Source organism: Brachyistius frenatus, unplaced genomic scaffold (assembly GCF_029030835.1).
Source record: "Brachyistius frenatus isolate BFR_SWC_R1_liver_20210118 unplaced genomic scaffold, ASM2903083v1 Contig_62, whole genome shotgun sequence".
In the NCBI taxonomy this organism is placed as follows: Eukaryota; Metazoa; Chordata; class Actinopteri; family Embiotocidae; genus Brachyistius; species Brachyistius frenatus.
In genome coordinates, this window is record NW_027210661.1 from 41296 (window position 1) to 68558 (window position 27263).

General features: G+C 40.5%; 1 protein-coding gene across 1 annotated transcript in view; it reads right to left on the minus strand.

Annotated features, from left to right (window-relative positions):
* Positions 1 to 1154: 1154 nt before the first annotated feature.
* Positions 1155 to 27263, minus strand: part of LOC138625392 (neprilysin-like) — a 33035-nt gene continuing 6926 nt past the window's right edge. The window contains exons 4-23 of the mRNA XM_069706276.1: positions 26841 to 27002; positions 15898 to 15978; positions 15330 to 15425; positions 15118 to 15236; positions 14453 to 14521; positions 13747 to 13881; positions 13158 to 13259; positions 12895 to 13031; positions 12636 to 12729; positions 11515 to 11643; positions 8708 to 8806; positions 7545 to 7622; positions 7245 to 7348; positions 6836 to 6894; positions 6122 to 6241; positions 5603 to 5736; positions 5106 to 5171; positions 4191 to 4286; positions 3853 to 3929; positions 1155 to 3659 (exon numbers count right to left, since the gene is read on the minus strand). Of these exons, the coding sequence (XP_069562377.1) occupies positions 3560 to 3659; positions 3853 to 3929; positions 4191 to 4286; positions 5106 to 5171; positions 5603 to 5736; positions 6122 to 6241; positions 6836 to 6894; positions 7245 to 7348; positions 7545 to 7622; positions 8708 to 8806; positions 11515 to 11643; positions 12636 to 12729; positions 12895 to 13031; positions 13158 to 13259; positions 13747 to 13881; positions 14453 to 14521; positions 15118 to 15236; positions 15330 to 15425; positions 15898 to 15978; positions 26841 to 27002 (2057 nt within the window). The 3' untranslated portion in view covers positions 1155 to 3559. The remainder of the gene's footprint in view (positions 3660 to 3852; positions 3930 to 4190; positions 4287 to 5105; positions 5172 to 5602; positions 5737 to 6121; positions 6242 to 6835; positions 6895 to 7244; positions 7349 to 7544; positions 7623 to 8707; positions 8807 to 11514; positions 11644 to 12635; positions 12730 to 12894; positions 13032 to 13157; positions 13260 to 13746; positions 13882 to 14452; positions 14522 to 15117; positions 15237 to 15329; positions 15426 to 15897; positions 15979 to 26840; positions 27003 to 27263) is intronic.

The window sequence follows — 27263 nt, forward strand, 5'->3', positions numbered from 1 at the left end:
ATGTTAGCTGTGATGTTAGCTATCATAGCTGCTAATGACGGGGAGGGTGAGAGCGTGAGGAAGGTGGGTGGTGTGAACTTTCAGTTATCTGCCAAAGTGCTCTCCAACCAGTTGGAACAAAAGGGGAGGATTGGCAAAAACAAAAATAAAAAAGATAAGCAACTGATGTTCTAGCTGCAAACCATACTTGAATGAATCTCACAAAATATGTTTGCACACAATCACTTAGGGATTTTTTTTTTTTGGTTGTTGTTGTTTTTTTGTCTCTTACGGTACCTGGAATAAAGTATTAAGAGTATTAAGTTTGCAAATGACCAGTCGGAGAAGATTTAAGAAGTGCCGTTGATTTTCAAAGCCACCGTGACACTTCGTGGAATCCAGCGTAAACCCCCAAAAATGAGAGGTATGCGTTCAAGTTCAAGTTCCTGAGTTGGAACAATGTGGCACTGACCACTAATAGGTTGAAATATAACCAAAGAATTTCTTAAAAAGTGAAGAAATATACAAAGTAAAGGTTATGAAATTCGGAGCTTTGCTTTTGTATACTTGCACAAGTGTGTGTTGGCTCTTGCCCCAGCTGCACTCCCCCATTCCTCAAAATATATTTTTTTGACACGTGGCTTCAAAGTTTGCTTGTACTTCTGGTGCTCCTACTAGGCATCCCTGTCCCATACGTCCTGTGTGTTATAATTCTGTTTAGCTCTCTCTTTTACCTCTGAACTTCTCTCAGGTTGTTGTTTTTCTTTTTCTTTATTCCCTGTATATCCCTCTCCGGTTTCAGCCAGGGTACAAGCCTTCCCCGTGCCAGCAAATGTGCTTGCTGGTTGATTGCAGCATGGGGTATATTTACCAGGAGGCAGCTTGGGACCAGCCCTAAAGGTATTGCACATTTATTTGTTTGCATTGTGACTAACTTCACAATTAGATCATACTTCCCTAATGCTTAAAGGTCTAATTAGTGGGGGAAGAGATTAGGCTAACGCTGCATTAAATTAACTTCTTTCCCTCTCTGTGGAAATTTCTAGTTTGAAGTAAACCTCCATATTTTCCCCTCAAGTCAACAGTGTTTGTACGAGTGGAAAAGAATGTGGGAATAACTACATGTAGGTCTTTAAGAGCATCACATACGACAATCCACACCAAGAGCATCAATATATTATGTATGCAGTGCACACATTAAGTCCTACTTGACATTATTATCTCTAATTTTGACTCTTTCTGCCGAGATTACCCACCAACACTTAAAATGTAATTAACATCTCTTTGTATCAGATCGAACGGCTTGCGTTTATAGAGAAGCCAGATACGGATGCTGAAACGACACGAGCACGCACAAACCTTTTGAGACAAGTCGCCTGCGGACTCGGCGTGTTATTTAAAGATTTATTTTGAAAGAAAAAAAAAATGCACCTCAAGATGATTATCAGTCATTAATATAAAGTATCTAAATACAGGCAACTGAGGTATATCTGTCTTTCTACAAGGGGAGAGAGAGTGGGAGAGAGACTGAAAGAAAGAAAGCAAGCAAGCCTGAGGAAGTGAGCAACAGTGACAGAAACAGAAAGCTTGCAAAAATAAAAAGAGCAGAGGAAATGGGAATGATCTACAAAGACTCGACGCAGTGGGTGATGTTACATTCTGAGGATGTGGTTTAGATGACTTTGCCGCATCATTCATTGCACTAATTTCTATATAAAAGGCCAAAATAAATCCCTAATTAACAACCTTGTATCACAGCTTCAGTCATATTTTACATAAACAAAGCCATACAAAATGATCAATTGGGATCCACTGACTTACTCCAATTTTCTGCAATCAGAAAATGCTTGCTCTTCTGAAAAGTTCATTCGGCTGTGGAGTTTAAAATTATGGGCAATATAATATGATTAAACAAAGATCAAACTGAGAAATCACCACACGCAGACATACTTCAACATTTTACAAAATACACTTAATCGTTATCTTGCCAAGAGTTGAGAAGACCGATACCACTCTCACCTCAGTTTATTAAAAGTAAAGTTACAGCCAGGAGGACGGTTAGCTTAAATATATTAAACTAATATATTATTTTATGTTTTTTTTAAAAAAATTTTTTTATTAATCCATATCCAATCCTTCCAATGGGAGTGAAATACTCCCTGGTCCTTTCTCTCGTAACGGTTGTGTTGCCAGGCAACTAGTGGAGCCGACATGAAGTCACTGCTCAAAGGAGGTGATTTTTATGTGACGTCATATTACGCCCCGGCACGTAACGCTGTGTAAAACCATAACTTGTTTTTACACTGTCTGTACTGATTAAACGCACTTTAAGTAATTCGATAGTTCTGAAGCTTTAGATGTGCCGTTTGGTCTTTTTTCCCCCTCCGTCAGACAGAGCAGGGTAAGCTAAGCTAACCGGCAGCTGGCCGTACCATACAGACATGAGACTGGTGTTGATGGTCTCGTCTAATTCTCAACAAGAAAACAAACAGGCATGTGGAAAAAGTCAACTTACTTCTTTAAAGATACATTTTCTTATCCTTTTCTCTCCCATGAATACACTTACACACTCACACACAGTAGCACAACTGTAAGGCATACCAATTTTCTTGATAAACAGCAGGCAGTGATACTAAATGACTTACAAAGGCCGGGAAACGCAGAGATGTACTTCAACGCAGAAACGCACACGAGGCTGAAAGGACGTCTGAAAAGGGTCAGACGCGTGTCGATTGTCGGCTCGACGATTCATGACCAGCCGTCGTCATAAAGGCTGAAACTTCCTTTTGGTTTATTATCTTCACTCTGCTGATGAACAACCGCCACCAATCAACTGCAGTAAACTCATTAACATTAAATATTGAACAGCACTGTGTAATATGTGCCCACGGTTAAATACTTAAATGATCTGTTCAACAAAATAAATTCAAATTTTCTGTAATAATTTACCTAATCTAGTTTTATGTATAAACAAAGAGTACATTACGAGTACATTGTAGAGTGTATCAGCATGTAGATGAAGGCTGAAACCAGCTGAGGTTTTATGAGAGCCACACAGCTCATTCCCACATACAGTACGGTGGTTCGGACCGGTTACATATATACGAGTGTGAGTGGGTGTGTGGTGTATTCAAATGCCAGTGGGTTGAGCACAGTTGTTTGGTCTGCCACTCTCTTGCCAACCACTTGTAAAGTATTTTGACTGAACACACTCGCACGAATACACACGGACAGACTCGGAAATGAGAAGAAAATCAACATGAAAATTCAGAGAAAAATCAACAAGACGAGGAGTGATTGTATCCAGTGAGTAGGAGAGTAATCAGGCTAACCGAAAGAACTACAGTGTCGGAGGAGGAGAGACAGTGCTCTGTCTGTCCCTGAGGGTACAGTCTGCTACTGTCCTCGGATGAAGTGCATACTGAAGTTGTCAGTCCACCAGCGATGGTCCATCCAGTAAAGAGCTATGGGAAGCTTCCGCTTCCCCGTAGCCCACCCCACTCCCCCATGAGGGCTCCAACAGTCAGAGGGGAGAGGTACTGTAGGGGGACCGGGACGACCTATCCCAGAGGTCTGTGGATCACCAAACTCGGCAGATGTTGTCAGGGACCATGTAGCTGCTTTTGTTGCAGTTGAATGCTTTGGCAAATTCTGGGAAATTTTGAAGGGAGCCCAGTACCCTATAAAACATACAGAGATTGATGGTGTGAGTTGAAGTTGCTGTATAAAAAGGGTGACTTGAAACTGAAATGTATACGATATTTCATTTTGTCAAGGTTTTAAAATGTTAGCTACCACTGTAATGTGTTTCTTGCCCTTTGTCACCAGCAAATGGCTGATTTATGTAGAGGAATGCTGTTATGTTGAGTTTACCTGAATTTCCCTGGACTGTGCACGTCAACTTTAATGGAATTAACAGCTTGCTCTGGTCGGTGTGTTCCGCACCACACCTGAAAAAGACAGCGGTTGTATTAGATCATATCAATAACAATAAATGTAGCTTCCAATATATTGTCCTTTTTACCATTTTCATCCACCCAATCCCCTCGTAACTCACCGAACCATTCATTCATCCCTTAACCCATTAATCCAATCCTCCATCCAGACTTTTATGCCATTTACCCAACCATTTATCCATTAAAGTATCAACCATTGTCAATTTATCTTTCAATCACTCATCAATATCTGTAATTTGTCAATCAATCCACTACCTGAGCAAAATTTAGGAAGAAGAGTTGATCATGGGAAAGTTCGATGCCAGGCAGCGGTGGCTCCTCTCCATGCTCCCTCACATAGTTCTTGTAGGCCTACAGTAAAGACATAAATCTTATTTCACAATCTCATATATGAAATAAAATAAAATCCCAACATTCCACATTACACTGCTGCTAAATGCCTGATAATAACCTTTCTAACTGGTTGTGATAAACTTGGAAAATATATAATAAAACAAGCATGTAAGATTTTCAATAAATATTCTTTTGTTACATTTTTGGTTTGTTCAAATTGTTTGTTTGTTCAAATTATTTTCTGAGGATACTGGTTGTAAACTGCTTACGCAGTAACCGACCGGGCGAAACTCTGTTTGGCTGTGAATCATTTCTTATGCTAAAAATATAATTGCCCCATTTTGAAAACAGCACGTAAATCAAAAGTGATGTCACTTTCTGTTGGTGGACAGAGAAATTATTTCTTTTTCACCTCTAAACTTTTCTCGTAGTATACATGTAGTCTCTGTTTGAGATCTAGTTATTCATTAAAGAAATCCAATCCTCACTTGGCCGCAAAGCAAAAGTAGCAAATTAACAATTTAAATACACCACAAAAGACACACTTGTACAGTATTAAGACATCATAATTCATAAGAAAAACAGACTATTTGTTTTCTCATATTGCATTCAAATCTGTGAATATCTGTTATCTTCTAACTCCTGGTCAAAGTTAACCTAATCAGAAGCACCATCATGTCCTTTACTTTTGTGTTTGCAATAGCTAATGAGCCAGTCCGATACCAAAATCACTTGTTAAATATTAGCAAGCAGATTACAGTAACCCCAGACTGAATCCTTTCCTGGTTCATTTGTAAACCAGACCTGTCAAACCAACTTCATTTTGAGGCTCATTACCTGATATGCCTGTCGTATCCCTCCATTGTCAGCAATGTTCTCCCCAAGCGTGTTGTTACCGTTTAACTAGAGAGGGGATATAAGGACAGGACCGAACACAAAGATGGGCAAGGAGAAAAGGACAGAGGGGGGGGGGCTTTAATTTTTTTCTCTGTATTTCAGCAAATCACAGTTATCACTCTGGGATATAAGAAATCATTTTCTTAGGGATAAGATAGGCAAAAGAATACGACAGAGGGGGAGAGGAATTGATATGTCAACACAAAATATTAAAGACACCTGATGCAGAGAACAGATGAGGCTGCAAAACCAGGGAACGGTAGAAAAATGATAGATGGATAAGCTGGCAAAGATAAAAGGAGAGCAAATAGAGATAGATAAAGCTGAGCTACAGGTGAAGGTTTATGATGGCATTTCGGAGAATGTTGCTCGGAATTTGACATAATCTTAGAAAAATGAGAAAAGTAGAAGGAGAGAGATTGTCTGCAGGGACGTACATGTAGTCCATTGGCCAGGTTCCAAGAGAAATTGCCATACTGATCGACAATGCACTTTGACAGCTCCAGGAACCTTTGAGTGGAGGCTGGTGTCCACCAGTCCTTCAGGTCACCATCCTTATCATAGTTGCGGCCTAAAAAAAAAAAAAGACCAGATGCAAGAAAAGTGGACTGGCTGGATTAATTGTGACAATCCTCTAAGCTTAAGCATCTGTTATCTTGTTAACAGCACTCAAATGCTGCAGATGTCAATAACGTGTTTTCATTTTATGTGAGTGAATATGATCTGAGCAGACATGACTATAAAAGAATACTGGAACATAATGACTTCAAATTACACAGTCAAAATAAGTGTGGTAAAAACGCTCCCTGGCAAAACTCGTACACTAAATGGTGTTACGCAACAATTTGGTCTGAAGTGGTACCAGTTACGAGGGAAATATTTTTATCCAAACACCAACGCAAACTGTCAACATTTCTCCTGTGAGGAACAGAGAGCAACAGCGTGGAAAATCATACCATTGTCATCAAAGCCATGTGTGACCTCGTGACCGATCACCATGCCGATGCCACCATAGTTGAGAGATTTAGCCTGGCCTTTGCTGAAGAAAGGGGGCTGGAGGATACCTGCAGGAAACACTGACACCAGGAAAAGACACAACAAAGCAAAAGATCAATTTGGTCGTCTTTTGTGTTTTGTGACTAAATAGGGCTGCATACCAAACTCTACTACTACTACTGTTTTAAAAAAAAAAAGAAGGCCTTGTCATTTCGGACCAACTTTTGATACCGATAGGCCTCGTCCACTCCAATAGGTTTTTGTTTTAAAATGCATGCGTTTACTCGGGAGTAAATCTCCTGCGCGTCGGTGAGCCATTTTACACGTAGTTTGTACTCGATTGGCTCACCCACCGAAATAAAATCACTAGGTTTCAGCTAAGTAAATCTCAGTATTGAAACCACACTTTTCTAAAACGAAATGTAGCCACATGTGCGTGCGCTTCAGTAGAGGCTGCCGTCTGCAGCCGGCCAGCGAGCGTCTGCTGATAGCATGTGAGGCTATCACTTGTATGCGAGTCCTCCCAAAATTGACATTTGTACCGTAATGTAATTTTCTTTTACATAAAATGGATTTGACCAAAAAAAAAAAAAATTGTATTAAAAAAAAAAGAAAAAGTACCGCTCTGAATGATACCCAGCTGAAATGTGTCTGCCTGTGCTCATTTGAAATACCTATTTGGTTTTTGCTGGATGAGTAGAAGGCGTTGACAACAGCAGCTCCAGTTACCCACCTGGAGAAAAGATTAGGATGGTGCCATTAAACAATGGTTACAGCAAGAAGCACACAAGCACAGTTTAATCTAGATCTGACAGAACATATAGAAAATAACCTAAAGTTATTAATGACAAGTCAAATATTAGCCTCCATGCTGTGGAAAGCTGAAACCTATATGCGATCAGGGATTTGTGTTTGAGAATGTGAACTGCACTGATAGATAATGGGTCACACCACAAACAACATGAAAAAACAAGTCACTTTATTATTATTGATTTAAATACTCAACATTGCAGCTTTAATTTAGTACACATCCTTGATAAGCCTGTTAATTCTACCCCCCCCTCCCCCCTCAGGAAGTCTTACTCCTCTTTGTTGACTTTGACTCTCAGTTTCCGCAGGCGTTTCTTCTGCACATACTCCAGGTTCTGGAGGATGTTTTCAAAGTACTCCTCTGCACTGTAGCTCAGCTAACACCAACACACAGCCACAGAAACAGGAGGATTAGCCGCAATTAGAGCTATCAACGCTTGGTCATATATTCTCCAGGAAAACACATTCCTACAACTGATATGTGGCCACAATGAACCCACTCTGTATTCTGCTCCAATAATTCAGTGGAAGAAGGAAAACATAAGTAATTGAAATTTTTTTTAAGACACTCACGTATTTGTATTCATTGTCGAGATATTTGTCATCCATGATGTTGTCAGAATAGCCGATCCGTTCTCGAATAGCTCGGGCCTACACCAAAAGTAGATGACAAGATTGGACATCCTCTTTGTAGTTAAATACCCTAAAGAACACAATACAGTATAATACAATGCAATCTACTACTATGTATTCTGGAGATCTCTGTATGTCTGTTTGTTTGTCCCTCGCATATCTCAACAACCGTTCGTCCCGCCCGCTACAAACTCGGTGGGTGTATTGCCGGGGACCCGAGGGTGTGTGCTGCCGAATTTGGTGTGATTTGGACACGTGACGCGTTTGATATTAAGACCTTTTCATGAAAAGGAGACCGCTAAAGTTGGAAACCGCGCTCTGTAAGGCAGAGGGGGCGGAGCCTCACTGCCCCACAGCCGCAGTTTCACACAGCATCGAAGCCGAGTCGAACGTCTTCTTCACCTACTTCCGCAGCGAGCTGTTCTCAAGAAGCAGGGTTTTCCGTCCTAAAAACATTTAGGCGTTATACTCAAGTACTCTTTCACAGTGCCAAAGCCAAATAAACACCTAAAAACTGTGTGTGTGTGTGTGTGTGTGTGTGTGTGTGTGTGTGTGTGTGTGTGTGTGTGTGTGTGTGTGTGTGTGGCAAGGTCGAGCGCAAGGGAGAGTGAGCATGACACCTCGAGGTGCAGAGCCCGAGACATTTCAGCTACGTAACGGTGAGAATGACGACCAGACACCAGAGCCAAGTATGAAGTTAGCAGCTGAACAGAGAAATGTGTGGAGTTCAGATTAGTTTGTAACGTTTATTAAAACTGGTCAAACTCTGTCTGCTGTCCTGCCAAACGGCCTCTCCTCCATCTACCTGGAGAAGAGATACGAGGACAGAGGAGTGACCATAGAGTGTACAGCGACTGATATTGATGACTGATGCGGCACATTCGGTATTAATAAACTTTGATAATGGACTCCGGCCCCACTGCGAGTCACAGCCACTGTTCCTGTAAGCATTGTGGCGGATGTGGTTGAGCATCTTTACTGGTGTCCGCAGTGAGCTGTTCTCAAGAAAGCAATACCACAAGCCAAAAAATCGTACTGTCAAACAGGTTATTTTCAACAGACTAGTAATTATTCACCGTCGCAACTGAAATTATGACCAATACCTTCTCCTCAGCGGCTTTCTTGGTCTCTGCATCCATCCAGGTCAGGTCATCGAGGTTACTAATGAACACTTCCCGAATGTCCTTAATCATCTCCTCCATCTAAACCCCCCCCAACACACAACACGAGAGAATACGGCAACAGTCACAAATATGTCACTGATATATGATGATCAAATATATATCATGATAAAAAAACATCTGTCCTTCCATTTTTCTCCAGTGTTGCAGTTTGAGGTCTGGAGAGAGAATCACAAAACACAAGAATACAAAACAGTCTTGCAACATGCTGTGCAACAGACTCACAAAAATAAACTTCCCTGAATCAGGCCTCATATCAATATTAAACAGCTTAAGGTTACATGCCCTCTGCATGGGTCTCTGATGTCTTTGGGTAACATTTCTAGAAGTGTTATCATTTTAGTTATGATTAATGTGACACCAGCTATTTTTATGCATTATTAATTTGTCATGACATCCAGAAATACATGATGTTTAATGACTAAAAATTACAACTCAAATTATGTATTCAAAAAGTAATTTATATTTATTTATACAAGTCTCATCTGGTTGCATTGAAATTCTCTACAGATGTAGTTGTCTGCTGTTCAGGCTGCAAATCTACAAATGCATTATTGATTATGCTACTGATTTGCATATTTTCTAAATTTACATTTACTTGTAGATGCATCCAGCAGTTTTGGGTTAGATTTCTGGTTATTAAAACAATCCTGAACCTAATGCATGAATCTAAATAATAGAGGATGTACTTATGATTTTTAACAATATGTTAAGCATATGCTGTTCAACTGGGTGATTACTTTTATGTTGGCATTCATCTCCTCACATCACACATTTGCAGAGCTGTAGTTGTTTGTTGTTAATGATATTTTCTGTTTTTATTTGCGAATTCTCACGGCACGGTGTGCCAAAATCCACATGAGAATCTCGGTTTTCAGCGGGAACCTGTGGTGTAAGTTTAATGTTTCTATAACGTATCCCTCGAGTTACAGTATTTACAAGAGGTGGCCACATTCAGAGACAGACTGACTGACGCCAATGCATGCACTTGACCACGGTCACAACTGTTGTCTACAAACTACACACAAATAGAAGGAAAATAATTCACAAAGGAGAGCCCGAACCCATAAAAGAATGAAAGCAAAATAGAGAGGAACAATTAAAAACTGCAGTGACAGCGAAGGTGACCCTTCCAGAGCCCTCCAACCACATTTGTGCTCTGTGACCACAGCGAACAGACAGAGGCGTCCCAATGTGTCATCACATCAGCAGACCCCTCGCTAACACGCCGCATGACAACTCAGGCAACACGCTGTGTTTCACCACAAACCGGCAGCAACCCTACTGAGAAGGCTTTTCCGAAAACCTTTTAGCTTATGTGATGCTGTGTTCCAAGTTCAATTAAAAAAAAAAAAAAAAAAATGCTTTTCAATGATGGTTTTTGCGTGATTTTTAATTCTCTATTCGACAGGAATGTCAATGAGCTGCATTTTACCCACCCCTCACCAAAACAACCAAAGAAAAACGTTGGCTGTAAGTTTAGAAAGGCATTAAGGCTCATTTTTAAAACCGTTTTTGTTTTATTTACCAATAAAGGCAGAGCTACACTAGATGGTGCAGATGGATGGAGTCTTGGATGGATGATTGGGCCATGAACTGCAACACGAGCAGATCCAGTGATGATCTTTGCAGGAAAGTGAGGAGGTATGGGGAATTTCTAATTGACTATTTCCAGTCATGGTATTAAAAACAAGAGTAGTTTGTTTAAAAAAATAAATAAATAAAGATTTCTTATTGGCAATAATTCACTATTTTAATTTGATTTAATATACTCAGTCGCTGAACTTACCGACATACTATTATCTATTTTAAGTTACTTTTTATTAAATCATGTTAAAATAGAGCAGTAAAAAGTAAAATACGACAGTATTAAGTATCTTAAGTACAGTATCCCTGTCAGTGCATGTAGTTCCAGTCCACCAGCGAACATATCTGACATATATCTGTGGGGCTTAAAGAAGGTCGGTATGTGAGGAGTGAAGTATGTGTGCCAGCTGCAGATCGACACTCACACGCATGCAGTGTATGTACTGTATGTGTGGTCATGTCTTTGAGGACATGCGTGGTGATTACATGATCAAACGAGCTGTGTGCTGTTTTTCACACACACACACACACACACACACACACACACACACACACACACACACACACACACACACACACACACACACACACACACACACACACACAGGGTTTGATGTGGGAGCCACATGCTAGCGTAGGCAAGGGTCCAGAAGATGACAGAGATTTATGATATCCGAGACACACAACACACACGATCTGACTCACCTACACAAAGTCCCATGCCTAAGCTCACACACACACACACACACACACACACACACACACACACACACACACACACACACACACACACACACACACACACACACACACACACACACACACACACACAGTTGAGATTTTCAGTGTGGGTGGTGCGATGATGATGATGATAAAGACACCTTGTTCAGCTGCTGTCAGTGGATTGAAGCAAAAGAAAAAAAAAAAAAAATGCAGTTCTGTAGGGCTGACACAAGATGCAAAGATGACAAAAACACAAATAAGTGAGAGAAAACTCATATTTTGATACTATACTGCATGTATGGGTAACTGAATCCATGCCGCTTTTGTAATGCCCTGCAGATGTATCTCTATGTTATCAGTTCCAAATGTTGGTAAACAAGACGACAAGGTATTCACCCCCACTCCCCCTCCCTACTGACCAGTTCTTTACTCTTTTCAGAGAAGGCCTCCTGCACATACAGTCGTCCCACGGCGTTGTCCATGTTGCTGTTGACGTAAAGTGCACACTGTCGCCACACTGCAGCCTCTGACGTTGTGCCAGACAAAGCCTGCAGGGAAAGTAACGAGGCACAGATCAATTAGAGGAGCAGAATAAACTACTCAGCGTATTGGCTAGAAAGGCTCGTGGCAATTCTTTATTTGGACCGCCAATATACATGGCAATTACATTAAGGACTATAAAAAAAATAAGGCAGAGGGGAAATTATTAGATTGGAATGACAAAGATTTATAAACGGTGGGAGGAAGAATATCAATGGAGCAGTGAGTGGACATCTAGTTTTTATTAGAGCCCGACTAATACCTTAGTATCAGCATACTTGTCAGCCAACACTAAAAATAGCAAAACTGCCCATGTAGAATCATTTAGAAGCAGTCTTATGTGATTTTTAACCATGATGTGTTTATTTTCAAATATACAATCAGTTGGTCAGTGTCAGAATAACTACAAACCTACTGACGTTCCCTTCATCCTCAGACGCGTAGGGCTGGTTATCAAACTTTGTTACTTTTACAGCACCCACCAAATAGCTCCTATATTATCTGTTATCAAAAAAAGATCTTGTCATTTGGTACAAAATCCCGATAGCTCTGCTACATCTACACTAACATTTTTATTACACAATTTACTACATTTATGCAGCAGTAAATCTTGTCTGTCTGCGAGCCACAGAATTGGGCGGCCTGCACATGTAGATAAAAACCCTTGTTTCACATTTGGTAAAGCTTACATCAGAACACCTTCTTTTACTCTTTTATGTGCACTGCAGTAAGTGTAGTGTTTACTGATAGCACGTGAGGTGTTTAGGGGACATCTGTAAATTGTAGCATCTAGCAATAGCTTTATGTGACACGTTTACGTTAATTGTGGCCACAGAAGAAGACTTGAGTTACACTCTCCCCCTCTTAACTGCATGCAAATTTGCAAAGACTTGTACCATAATGGGGGAAGCGATTTTCTTTTTCTTGAAAGTGAATTTATAAAATCAATATGGTTCAGGGACCGTTATTGAAGTCAAGGTAGAAGTTTTTGGCTGCGTACCTTGCGGAAGGCTTTCCTGGTGTGTCTGTAAGCTCGGCTCAGGCCCACCACCATGTTCATAGCAAATCGCCATACCATGTAGTTCTGCAGATCCCTGAGAGGAGAGAAAACATGCTCAAAGAGACTTTCCTACTCACACAAAGTTAAAAAAAAAAAAAAAGTGAGCAGCTGTTTTGACGCTGTGCGCTCTCGCCCCCACAAACACAAACTAGCTATCACACACAATAACACCTACACACTCATATTAAAACACACATACCTCTTAGTGTATTTTGCCAAGATAAGGTTGAGCCTTCTGTAATAATTGGGGGAGTAGTTTATGACCTTCTCTGTATCAGGAATGCTCATGTTGACTGTATCCATTATCTTAGCCGTGAAGTGACTCCAGTTGAATACCTTTCAAGTGAGAGAAGAAAAACAACAGTCAAAGAGCAGAAAATAAACATGAGGAGGAGGAGGAAGCAAGGCGATGCAGAAACATAAAATTCTGACATAAATAGTACTTTTTTTTTTTTTTTTTACCTGTGATTCAACCTCAAGGGTGAAGTTGGCGTTTAGGTCCCCCAGTTCCATCTTATTGTAAAGCAACACTGGGTTGTTACGATCCTCTGGAGTATCAGTAGCCTTCGAAAGAGCAAGACAGAGAGGCTGAAAATCAGGAATGCTGTCACAACCCTTCTTTTTCCTGACACGTGTACAATTGCTGCGCAGGTCCAGCAGCATCAAACACATTTGGCATCCCAGGAGGCTTCAGGTCTGTAAATGTCAGAGTTTGAATGGTGTGACTGCCTTGTAAAAGCCAGCAGTCGAGTGGAGGGGAAGTGAAGCATGGCAGTGAGCAGAGCAGACAGCCCAGAATGACAAACGTGGATTGCAAAAACTTGTTAATGTCTGAGAAAAGTGGTAATGTTGGGATCAGATGGGTTAACAGCTTGTTTTAGACAGCAGCTGCTCCAGACTGAGACACAGACACAAGAGGGAAGAGGTTTTGGCTACAAATAGATTACAAGAAGATCATGCGGCTAACAAAAGCCTTTGTGGTGTGTGAAGCTAGAAGATAGAAGAAGTATTCAGGCTTATGCTGGAAAAATGCAAAAATAAGAATGCTTACGTTGGCAATGTCCCTTTCCAAGTCCATAACTCGCGTCACCTCCTCTTTAATGTGGGTTTCATTGACGGACAGTCCCCGGTCAGTGCGGATCAGCTTAGCCAGGTCAATCATGAACTGCTCGTAGGCCCGACATGCCTGTCAAACACACACTCATTCATGATATTTGTATCGGAATGATTTGAATTCAACCAATGACCAAAACTGGAGGGGATAGCGTGCACTTACACACAGATACACATTGCAGTCAGCTCGCTTCAAGCTAAGTGCAGTTAAGCACTTCTTTTACCTGCATATTAATCAACAGTCAGTGGTGAACTGTAAGGTAAAACCAGAGCAGGGGATGTGTGCTCCAACCACACACATCTGTTCTGGATTGAGACCACCAGATTTTCATCGTTTTTTTTCCCCTTTGATTTTAATCACCACTAACTGCCTCAGAGCATGTTTTTACCCATTATATACACACTCGAGCATGTAAGTGCTGTAATGAACACAACATTAATTAGTTTGCTGATGTTTCAGCTGATGACCTCATCGTTTGACGGGTATTATGTTTCCCAGAACAAACTCCAGGGGACATGCAACCCAGACTCAATGGCAGTGGCCAGGTTGAACACATGGAGCTGTTTTCATTGTACATTGGTTAAAAGCCTTGTCTTGACTAGGACTGTGTGTGCATGTGCTTACATGTTAACTTCTAGCTCACCTCTGCATAGGGACCAGTGCAGGCGTAGTAATCTCTGGACAAGAGGCCGAGGCTTGTCTGCTGGTCAAACTGGGAAAGGGAAGGAGACGAAAAAATTTACACATTCATGTGTGCCAAAAGAGTCGTCGTTACAGTTGCTGTTATTCACCGGCAAAAATGTGACTATTTTCTCCCTTTCGGCAGTATGACACATACAGAAGGAGACTTACTCGTGCCATGAAATCAGGCTCAGCAAATGCAATTGAACTTCGATAACTTAGCCGATGAGAAGCATGTCTTTGGCGTTCATCTTTGACATGAGGTCGTTGTTCGCTATCCATTGATGATTGATCAGCGGATTACCGTCTGCTTTGGGCTTCGCTCTCAAATGACTGTGCATGGCTGTAATATTCTTGTGATCTGCTAGCTTTTCTGGCACCTCATTTTTGCTTTTTTTTTTTTTTTTTTTTTTTTACCAGAACTTTAACAGCTGCAGTCTTTCATGTTTCTGCTGTTTGTAATGCTGTTGCTGATAACATGTTCTACTTCTCCCCTTCTTGGTTGTTTAATGGCAGTTGGCAAACAGCTTTTAGGTGATTTACTACTTTAAAATCCAAAAGTCATGACCCATCCCTAGTTGGTTTCTGTATGAATATTAACAGAAAGAGATACAGGTGCACACCTACATGAATGATATGTGAGTTGGAGTCCCTGTCATCAGTGCCAACAAAAAAGTTAACCAAGAGCTGAGTTCCATATTTCTCATTCAACTTGGCAATGACGTCCTCCAACCTCCATCTTCTCCCTGAAGAAACGAGATGTAAGAGGAAGTGAATAAGAAAGAAATCCCATAAATGATGTCGTGCAGTGTAACAGTGGAAAAAACAAAATTGGCTACCATAGTTGGTCTCCCAGTTGTCCACAGCAACGGGCCACTCGAACACATCGGGCAGCATGTTGAGCAGAGGATCCCCACCTCTGCGCTCAATTAAACCTTAAATGAAGCATCGATACCCCCCAAAAACAAAAACAAAAAAAATAATGGAGTTTTCGGTGGTTAATACATTTATTAAATACAAATTAAGAAAACTAATAAAAAAAAAAAAAATTTTTTTTTTTTTTTTAAATCAAAGTTTATTACTGTTTATTACTTACATGTTTTTCTTTTCAACCAAGCATAATTAATCTTTGTCAAATTGTGAATGTTTAAGGGGTTTACTAATGTGACTTTTAAGCCAAAGTACTTTTGAAGAAAGCATTTAATTGTATCAAGCTGAATGACAGTAATTATTGCTCTTTAAACTAACGAAGCTTACAAAATGTGACCGTTTTCATGACAGCTTCACGATCCAATAAACTGAATGGAAGGCAGATATTTTTCATACACTTATAAAAATGTCAGTTTGCTTTAGGACAATAAAAGATCCAAAAAGGAAGAGTTAACATCTTTGTGCCGGCTGACTCACTTTCATTGGTACAAGACTTGTAAAGTGTTTTGGCCTTAGTGAGTGCTGCAGCCTCCCCCTCCTCAGTTTTTTCAAGGACACCTGCAAATAGAGCAGAGAAACAGAGCAAGCATGAAAGAAAGAAACAGAGACAGATGAAGGAGTAGTGACCGCACCTGTGGTAATGCAGACTGAGGGAAGAAAGAGGACCGTATATGACCTCGGGTTCAGTTTTTTTTTTTTTTTTAATATATATCTTCGTGGCTTTAGAATAGAATACAGCTGTCGTCCAGATGCAATTCAATATTTTATTTAAGGCATGTTGTCCAAAAGCACCAATAAAGTATTTCACACCGGCAAAGATTATTCAAACCCTGGCTATAGACAAAACAGACAATGTCATTATTCAAATTGGAAAACAAAATGTCATGAATGCATTTAAAGGGGAAAAAAAAAAAAAGCTACAACCAGAAATTTCACTTAAAAGTTGTTTTGCTACCTGAAAATCCCAAACAGAATAGTACATTTTTCAGATAACAGCGGTTATGAGGTTCGTATATAACAGTAGCTGGTATACTCAGTAAAAATGTTCCCTTGTACTGTGCATGGCCAGGCTTTACTTTGACTGATTAAATAAATCATTACACACTAATTCTATATTCACTGCACTGCAATTCATCTTTTCCTTTGAGTGATTAAGATTATTTGGGTCATTTGTTGTGGAGGTCAACGCTGTCACAGAAACTGTAACAGATTCCAATCTCTGGCTGCTGTAAATTGTCTTCTCGGCATGGCAATCATTTTGGAGCGAGTGAGCTCAGACCATGCAAGTCGTACGAAAAGAGGTGGGACGAAATCAAGGAGCAACAAAGCTGAAGGTGTGTCAGGAAAAGGTCATTTAAAAACAAGAGTGAACACCACTGCTTGTTTTATTGCCTGCGTTCATTGCCTCCACAACACCCGTTGTGGGCATATGGATGCCAGTTAGCTCAGCCTCAGGCTTGATAGCGTTTCAAGGTAGACGGCTAATCAAAATGAGTGATAAGTGTTGGGTGTAAACATGCTCAACTGAGGGGGAGGACAATGGGACCAGTACACTTTTCCTGTGCTGCCTGAAGGCACCGAGTTGCATATTGTAGCTTTAAAGTCTAACTATTCCTTCAGGAACTGCTGTCACTTTTCAGCAGCACTGAACATGAGGATGAGCTTTAATGAGTTCTCGCATCATTAAAGTTCAGTGTAACACCCACACGGTAATCTTAAAGCTCTCTGAACGCCACTGCGGTGAAGGCAAGTGTATTGTATTGTTGTGATACCGGTAGATCTTATTTGAAGGTATGTCCTTCAAATTGGGGAAATATAACACCCACTCGAGAGATATCTCAAACTTTAGCACAAATTCAGCTGCTGCTTTGTCATTTACCAACCAAAAATAAGAAAACATTGAATGTGACCTCAAGAGCCTTTTTATCAGTTCCTCACAGCATTTTTTCTGCAGTCGGAGTATGTTGGGGCTTCTTGGTGGCGCACTCTCTTCCGTTGGTTCCAGTTACCATGATTTACATTTGCGCTTGGCAGTATATTGACCTTTTTAGGTTTAGCGATATATTTTCAAACAAGATGTAGAATAAGACAATACCGTTTATATAATTATAGTTTGACGTTGCGATACATAAGCCGTTCCCCGCGTAGAGCCGCGCAAATGTTTGCGTGTTTTACTCTCTCACGCATTTCCATGCACATTCCATCCAAAACATAGATTTGCATTTTTAGAATAACTGGGGACAAGAAAGTGGTGGATCTGACTGAGAAAGAAAGGACTCCATACTCACCCAACTATGGCGGACACATGGCAAGCATCTCTCAGTGGTACAGTATTGTACTTTAAGGCACACTGGCTTCTCTTTTTGGACCAGTAAGCTATTTACGGTTTTATTTACAGTCTGTGATGGTTAGTCGGGGGCTTCTGTTGGAGGCTGGCCTCAGACAAGGAGTAGGTGCTACGCCTGCTCAGTTAACACTGGCTATCAATAGCTAATGATTGAGTTTTCCTACTGTGGACCAATGCTTCCAATTTACTGAGCCTCTGCGCCACAACGCCAATAAATTACATGCATTACATGTGCCATTATCACTAAAGAAAGTAGGAATAACTAAATGTAAGACACCTCGAGCAAGAGGGAACAGGAGAGAGAGAAAGAGATCATCATTAACTGCTGAATGAATGTAAACAGCAAGAACATCACTAAAAGAAGGAGTGTGCTCCGAGTGCTCGATCAGTACTTGTGTGTGTTTTAATGCACAGCTGGTAACCCTCTCTTATATGTCTTATTCGTATTTCATATTGTTCACACTCTGTTTACAAAAAAGTTCTTGTGACACCTCGCATGTGGACTTCAACTTGCAAATGAGCATTTAGCCCACTATAAAATACCAAGATATATATATCGTGTATTCCACCTAGAAATACTAAGATATGATTTTTGGTCCATCGCCCAGCTCTAATTTACAGCAAATGCTTACTTAACCAAGTGCTTTGTAATACTATGAATTCATAACACCTGGTCATAATTCAGTGACACAGCAGTACAAGACACGTTTTTTTTCTTCAAGCTTTACAGTTCATTCTCAACCATTGGACAGCGACAGATTTGTTTGTTTTTTCTAGTTTTGGGTTTAAAATCTATCTTTGTGTACAAAAAAAAAAAAAATACAGTCTGTTACCTTTCCTCCAACCTGCGGATTTTTATTTAGAGTTTTATTCATCAACTGTGTGGGTGTTTTATAAAGAGTGTGTCATGAATAATACATTATGTAAATCCCTAAGTGTCTAAGTGCCTTGTGATAAACTTCCTGTCTGTGCAATTGCTGTTGCTATTGTTAATGACAATTAAAAAGAAACAAATATCCAGTTTCAAAATGTATGTCATTAGGAAGCCGTATACATTTACGTCACAAATTAATATGAGCAGTATTTGTAAATTGTGTCATCAATTCATAATCATGCGTTTATGTGAACATTTCAGGATTATGCATTAGCATTGAGGGAAATGAATTGAGAGCTTTGGCGTTAGCCTTTGTCTGTCATCTATTCTAGTTTTTCTCAGTACTATTGCTCAAAGGCAGCTTTTTAATGAATAAAAAAATGCTATAAATCACTGGTGTCAGCTAGCTTAGCATTTCATAATGTGTGTCTTCTCTGCATTCACAAGGCTGCCACTTCTTGACATCCACCAAATGAAGCTGGCTGGCCAAGCGAAACTGTGCAAACGTTGTGTGCTTCAGTACATTGCATGTACCCATTACTCAGCCTCCTTTTGTCTTTAAAGAATACAAAAACTTAGATTACAGTCAGTTTGCCTGTGGCTTTTATCTTACCAGACAAACCATGAGGGAAACACGAGCACGTGTGACCTAACATGCCCGAATCTAATCCTACGTCTTTCGCAATACAGTTCAATGAAAATAAATTATTTTTCTCTCAGATCCAATACATTCACCAAACTGAATTCAAACTTTGAAATGAGAATTATGTGGGAAAACTGTAAAAGAGAATTAGGTTTTGTTAAAAATGTTAAGGGGTTGATTTCTTGCCAAGAGTTAAATGAGCACAACTGTCTGTTCAATACAGCCAGCAGCTTATGTTAGCATAAATTGGAGAGACAACAACTTGCCCGGCTCTCTCCTGACTACTAGCACTTCTTAGGCTCACTTATTAAGAACAAGTATCCTATCGGGTTAATACAAGGGATTTTTTTTTTTGGATACTTTTTCATACTGTTCAGATCAAACATTTGATACAAAAATTGAGGAGAACATCTTGGAGGCGCAGGGGGGGCCGAGTTTTGTGGCATCAGTCATCGCGTCTAACTCTCGGCAAGAAAGCAACGAGCCCTTGAAGACGTTTTACTGAATTACTAGAGTTGTTACTAGTCAAAACTGTTGTGGGACTTTAACATGAATAAATGTCCATTACACTCAAGCCCTTGCCAAACTTTTCACAGAAGTAGGACAACCTTTTGACTTTGTCAAGCCATTACATATCTCAACGTGACTACAGTAGCTTGTCACTTATGAAATATTTGTATGGAAGGGGATCAACAGATACACACCATCAAACATCTCAATGCAGCACCAGGATCAATATAGGAAAGAGGACGGAGCTTAAATTACACGGGCTGCTGACAGGAGTATCTCCCCCGAGTCCAACAAGACATCAAGCGTGTCACTGAATTGGGATCAAAAGATAAAGATGAGGAAAAATTATATATTTTTTTCCCCCTTTTTATAATTCTGTGACTAACAGACCTGTCACAACAACAACAGTTAGCATACACAAGACAAGGTTTATCCTTTTCGTGACTCTAATTTTTACTACATGTCACATCAGATTATCATGTCATAGCCCCTCTACTGTCTTTCAACTTAGCAGGTTTGAAACAGAGTCCACACCGTACGTATTTGGACAGTTCCACGGTGCTTCAGCAGATTGTTTGAAATAAATGAATGGGTACTACACACTCTTACAGATGAATAAATCATTGATTCATTAGCCAGATTTCAGTAAAAGGTTTTGATAGTTTTATATCTCCGAAAAGTGTGTTGCTCTGTAGGTATTAGAAGTGCAGCTATAAATAGTTAATGGGGATCTTCAAATAATAATTAAATAGTTCACAGGGAGGATAGAATAATATTTCTGTTTGAAATGCCCACCTTTTATTAATTTGAAACTCCTTATTGCCTTATATTCCCTTGCATTTGTTCCCGTTATTGACAGACAACTTCACCTCACTGCAAATGGCAGATCTCGAGTCCACAAACGAGCTCTTTTGTGCTTTGACTGAGACTAAAACGACACACAGCCACTTAAGAAACATTTGGAAGCCCAATTACTTTGGAACCCTCAGCGCTTGAGCACTACGTGTTTGCAGGCCTGTATCTTCTATCCACTTTTTTTAATATTAGTGTAACCCAACTCTGAGACTGGAACTCAAAGTTGAGACTTTGAACCACATTGCTTTAATTCAAATTGAATATGCTGAAGCACGGACCTTGAAGAACAAAAAGATGTGCAAATACTCCCTCGTTGTATAATTCAGTACTGAATCGTCATCTTTTATTATAATTCATATTATTTTCTCAGTCATTTTACTCATTTCTTTCCCATATTTCTACTCGTTTCACTTTTTGCATGACTACATTTCAAATCAGCCTTTTTTCTACCCTTTCAATTTTTCTAATCCTCCCAATTTGTCATTACCATATGTGCACTATTTATGTGCTCAATTAATTGTAATGAAGTCCTGAGATAGAGACCCTTCAGGGCGCTTCCTGCAAAAGGGCACACATCATGTGTGTGTGATTGGATTACTGACTGCCTGGCGCTAATGTTTAACCACAGCAAAGGTTTACCCTTTTGCTCTTTCTCTATCGCACACTCTCACGTCCTCTCTCGCCGTGCCCTCTCTCGCCCCATGTGTGTGCATATCTGGATTTATTTGAGAATGGATTTTGTGCCACCTGATGTTTGTTTGAGAAACCTGATGTTTTGTTTGAGACATCACGTCAATTTGAACCAAACCACTCAGCACGATACAGAATCAGAAGTTTGAGTTTGTGCATTGCCATTTTATCCCTGACTACCTCTCATTCCACAAGACATTTTACTTGCAATGCTATTAGTGTTGCTGGTTTTGCTTCCAAATGTATGATTATTAAAGATATATTTAGGGTACATTACATACAGAAGCTGTAAATGAAAATGTTGACAGTCTTTGTGAGTGATGAGTCACTGCTTTACGCTTTTGCAGGGACAATAAACCCATCGTAAAGAAACATATCTGGCAAAGGATTACACATTTCCTTTTTATGCAAATTAGTATAATTGCTCATTAAAAATTCCCTCAATGTACCAGCAACCAAATTGACTGTGATACTTTTTACAGATGTCTCGTTTGATTTTGGTTTTGAGATTAGTTTGGTTTTGTAGTCAGATTTGTGTTTTGCGAGACTTTTTTTTTTTTTTGAGGTCATTGTAGTTGTTAGGAAATACAGGACGGATTTTGGGGAGAGGAACTATTTTGATGTAACCTGGCTCCACCACACTGTTGCTCACAGCTTCAGTTTTCACTTATGATAACATTTGCTCAGCCACTCTGAAAAGAAGACCAATAAGCAAACAGCATTAGTAGTTAAATGACATTTGAAGCAATGCAGGGTTTTTTAAATAAATGTAGTTGCAACGGTGGTAGAGTTTCGCCGCATGCCAATTGGTTAATGCTGATCCAATAGTTTAATAATTAAGGTCTACGCTCTGTAGGCCCATAAACTGGATATAAAAGTGGACGTAGCTTCCGGCTCTGAAAAATTAGGCCGATGCGGAAGTGCCTTAAGCTGCAGTACCACCGAGTGCCACTAGAGGTCGGCTCCAAAAAGCTTCCGGCTCCATAGACGCCCATTCAACTAGTCTAATAAAATTCGTAGTGAAACCATTTTCTCCACAAGTTATCTCGGTGTTGTTAGCTAAAGTCACTCCTTTTTAGTTTTCTGGAGGTCCGTCTGAAAATAATCCCTCATTAATTATAGAATAAGCATCATAAAGCTGTATTTTTGTGGGCGTGTCTGTTTGATTGACAGGCCGTCGGGTTTCCAATCAGATCATTCAGAGCCACCGCTCCCTCCTCCCCCAGCTCGTCCAAATATGGTAACTTCCTGTTCCAAACCGCTCCGGACTAGCAAGATGGGGCCAACTAAATTCTGAATTTGGCTGTTCACAAACGAATGGGCGATGTCACCACTGGTTGCCCCTTGAGTAGGGCGCAATGACTGCAAACGCTTCCCTTTGGAGCGTACCCAGACCTATATATATTCACGCAGCAAATTAGGGTCTGGAAACAACTGGCTCATTTTTGGGGCCCATGTCCCTAAATTCCCTCTTTAATAAAAGGAGAAATGTCTGTCCACATAAAAAATGTAAGAGGACAAGTCAGCTACAACCATACTCAATTTCAATACAAAACATCTAATTATTGCATTTTAAATTCAAATTCCCGTGTCTCCAGAGGTGATTAAAAAGCCACGGTTTACGTTTTGTTAAAACAGGAATAAATGAAAATATAAATATAATACAAATAAAATGTTCAAATTGCACATGGAGTTTTGTGCCCCATGCAGTGACAAAAACAGTTTGGATTTTTGAGAGCTCTGATCTGCACCTCTGACTCATCCCACTTTGCAGCTGTGAAGCTAAATTCATTACAGCGGTTGCTGAAAGCAATCATCCAGCTCAGCAGTGTCCCTTAATATACAGCTAGTAAATACAGTTCACAGCAAGTGTAAAACCAATGATTTTTGGGTGTTCCCGTCTTTTCCACTACCATCTACTATCAAACCAAATATTGTCCATCTGTATCGTAAACCAATTCTGTTGATTATTTTTTAGTCAAAATGCCCTTATAGCCACTTTCACTGTACATAAGGCTTCTGTCATGACGGGAGAATTTGACCTTAGTGGAGGTCTAAACTCTTTCCTGTTATTCATAGCTAGCTAGCTGGCAAAAACATTCCATCCAGGATTTTTGTTCAAGATGTTTTTGTTGGTTAAGAACCACAGCATTCATTTTCATATTATTTTCCTTGGCCGCAAACATCTGCTCTGCTCTTCATTTGATATATTTTTGAGAAATAGAGTGTTTGCGCTGTTGTGCAATGGTTCTGATGGGAATTTTGATACGAGGAGGTCAAATAAACAAAACCATTTATCTCAAAAGTCTTATAGTCGTCATTATTGTTTGACGTACATTCTGTTTCAGTTAGTGTTATCGCGGCGTGCCAGAAAAACACAGATACCTCACGGACATCCTTTGATGCTCGAGAAACAAAAGCTCCGTGCGCTGCACACCCACAGCTATACTTTTCTCTATACAGCGAGATTTACTCGTGAAGTCGTACAAGAAACACCTCATTTGGTGCGGAAATGCTCACAGTCGTAGGTTTCACGCACATATTCACGCACGTTTGGATGTACGCACATAGAGCTTAGCTCGGAGATGATGACCACATGCTGTTTCACATTTCCCAATCCGTCCTCAAAGAGTTTCTCAATACTCCATTGTCCTCTGGCAGCACAACTATTCTTCACTTCACGTCAAAGACCTCCTGCTCTGTGCGCATTTCCCCACCTATTACATCCACTATCATTCTCCTTGCTTCTGTTTTTTTTGTTGTTGTTTTTTTCCTTTATGAAAATGCTTCTTTTTTTTTTCTTTTTTTTCCCTTCCCCTCCTGCCTGTTGTACTTCTCTCTTTCCTCTGCCTGACACAAACTAGTTAGTAATTAAAACACTCATGGTCAGTTGGGCAAATCATTGCACAGTATGGCACACCTGAGTTGAAAGAGGGGGAAAATCATCCCCCCCCCCACACACACACACACACACGCTGCTGAGGTCACGCGCAGATCCTCATTATGAATCATTTATGGCCTTTTACGGCAACAGAGAACAATTCAAGGCATTTACAAGCAACCACAAATCTACACAGCTATTCGCACACATACACATGCATGCAACATTTTTCGTTTTTTTTTTTATGGCTGTCATGCAGCCTGGAGCGCTGCGGTGTCCAGGTGTTTCCAGGCCCCTGCAGCTGTTGACAGGAAAAGGATCTGTCCATCAGTGGCCGCTGGTATCCAAGCAGGCGGCAGCCAGCCAGCCAGCCAGCCAGCCCGGGGATCAGAGGTCGCATGTTTGATGTCACTCCCAGAGTAAAGGTCCCTACTCTGGTGATGAGGCCTCGCTCGGCATGCGCCCGCTCGACGCACATCAGTCATTCAGAAATATTTCGACTTTAGAGACAGTCAGTCTGTAACTCTTCCAAGACAGCAGAATGCCCATGTCTTGTTTTGGACTGTCAAGTATTATCAAAAATACCACCGTGTTCCCTTTTTATTAGTCTCTGAAACACACAGAGGGGCCCACACGAAGTGAACCTGAACACGTGTACAGTACAGTCTGAGACATTCCAGCTCTGACTGGTGAGAGAGATATCCTGAAGGAATGAGACAACACTGACGGTTGCTGGGGATTTAAGGTGTTGAGTGATTAGGACCAGTTCTTTGGCAGACCCTTTCCGTTTCTTTTCCGTGCTGAACACAGCATTTACTTTCTGAGGTCAAAGATTCTACAACGGCAAACCCTTGCACTTTGCCCAATATTTTAGCTTTACTTGCAGAAGTTGATTTTTGCCCCCTTATTTCCCTCTCCTCTTGTTTTCAGAAAACGCATCACAAATACACCTGATAAAGCAACTCGTGTCAAAAATACAGCAGCGTAAAAAGACGCCACATGCTCACACAGAGACGCGCTATGTACGTAAATGCAAATACGCTATCAAAATGCCTAAAAAGGTTCCTTGTTGAGCAATGTTTATTTTCCTTTTTCTCCCCCGCGTGTGAGCTTTATGAGTGTTAAGACTGCCGTGGAGAACAGAGCAGAACAGGAGGGCTGTATGTTTTTCTACAGAAATGTGCAATGAAAAAAAAAGGTCCAGTGTATTGTGTTGCATACAATTGTCAAGCTGTTTGATAAAGGTGTCATTTGAAATCTAGGCAGGAATTCGGAGGAGCTCATTTTCAAGCAAATCACTGTGAAGAAATAAGAGTAAGAATTAAAGTTAAACACTCTTCTAATTACACTACACAGAATGAATAACAATGCCCTTCACCACGACTACAACGCTCTGAACGAAAGGCGTAGAAAGAAATGCTGACTACATTACAAGCAATCTCTAAACCCTAATGGATGTTATATTGATCCGTGAAAAGGTGTTTATCAAGAAGTAAAATGAAAGTGAGGATAGTGAAGGGTGCCACTAACAAGATTTACGGAGTTGTTTTCCAAAACAGAAAAAGTCAAATGTAAGGTTAATAAAAAAAAGTTACAGACTTGATAGGTTCCCTATCCTTTGGGAAATGATACAAATCTGCATGTCATCAATGACAAACACAAGGGCAGAGAGCAACAAAAAAAAAAAAAAAAAAGCTCTGTCGAAAGACAAGAACTGTGTTTTTCATTCAAGATTGGACAGATGAAGAGCTCAAGGCTGCTGCAAATTATCTGAGACCGTGAGTCAATCTGCACTTTAAACCCTGGTTTCCTTTCCCACTAAGGATCAATCCGTCTCACCCCTCTGAATCACTCTGTCTCTCCTGCAGACATTCCCTCCACCCTGTCTTTATTAGAGTGAAAGGTACCGGCATATAAATTGTGAATTTATGGTAGATGAAGAGTTTTGGTTGTTCGTGGAAAGTTTGGGCCCCATAAAGATTTAGCACCGCCAGTTCAGGACCCGACTGGCCTTCTCACGGACAGCTTGACGTAGAGTGTGGAGCCTCTCCCACACACACGCACACGCACACACACACAGACACACATTTACATTGTAACTTGATCCCATTTGTATCAACCAAAGCACAAGGACACTAACAAGGCTCACATTTGTGGCACCTAAAAAATAATAGCAAACAAATCTGAGATGCACAGAAACTTGTCATTTTGTTTTTTTCTGGCTATTATGTGTTGACCTTATTAGAAAACAGCCTGAACTCCATGCACTTATACACACACATTGATATTACCAGCTATTTTGACAAACTCCAAGCTCATATGAGAGTCCTAAACCTGAAGTCCCATCTATCTGTGATATCTATAGCGCATCAGTCCCTGAAGGACAGTCCTCTTTAGAGTGTATTCTTTAAGCAGCTGAAATGAGTCACTCTCTTACAAAGGAAGTGGACTGAAAATGACTTACTGTTCTAAAGTGCTTTACAACTTTTTAATTGGCTGACTACAGTAGTCTCACTCTAATCACAACACATCTTCCGTGGGTCCACCTGCCTGTCTGTGTCGAGGTCTTTCTGCATGCAGATATTTCTTTTGTTCGTGTGGGTGTGTGTGGGTGTCTAACCTTTGAGGATGACCTCCAGTTCGTCTCGTAAGATGTCAAAGGTGCTGTATCTAGAGCTGGTCTCTGGGATGATGTTCTTTTTAAGCCAACCTCCGCAGGCGTACTGGTAGAAGTTGTCGCAAGGGTCCACACTAGCGTCCATGTTCTCAATGAGACGAGACGCTGTATGGAAGGAAACAGGATCAGGGAAGTGGAGGAAATGACGGCCTAAAGACACTAAAATGTACAGCAGGAAAAGCCTTGCAGGTATAGCATTATGCATTGTCCTCTGACCTCTTCTATTGGCAACTAGATCGCCTGCTTAACAAGGAGAAGTCAGTGACAACAGCCATCACACCATTTAATAGTTTGACGTTTGACATTTTGGAAAATAGGCTTGTTCACTTTCTTCCAAAGTCAGAGATGAGAAGATCAATACTACTC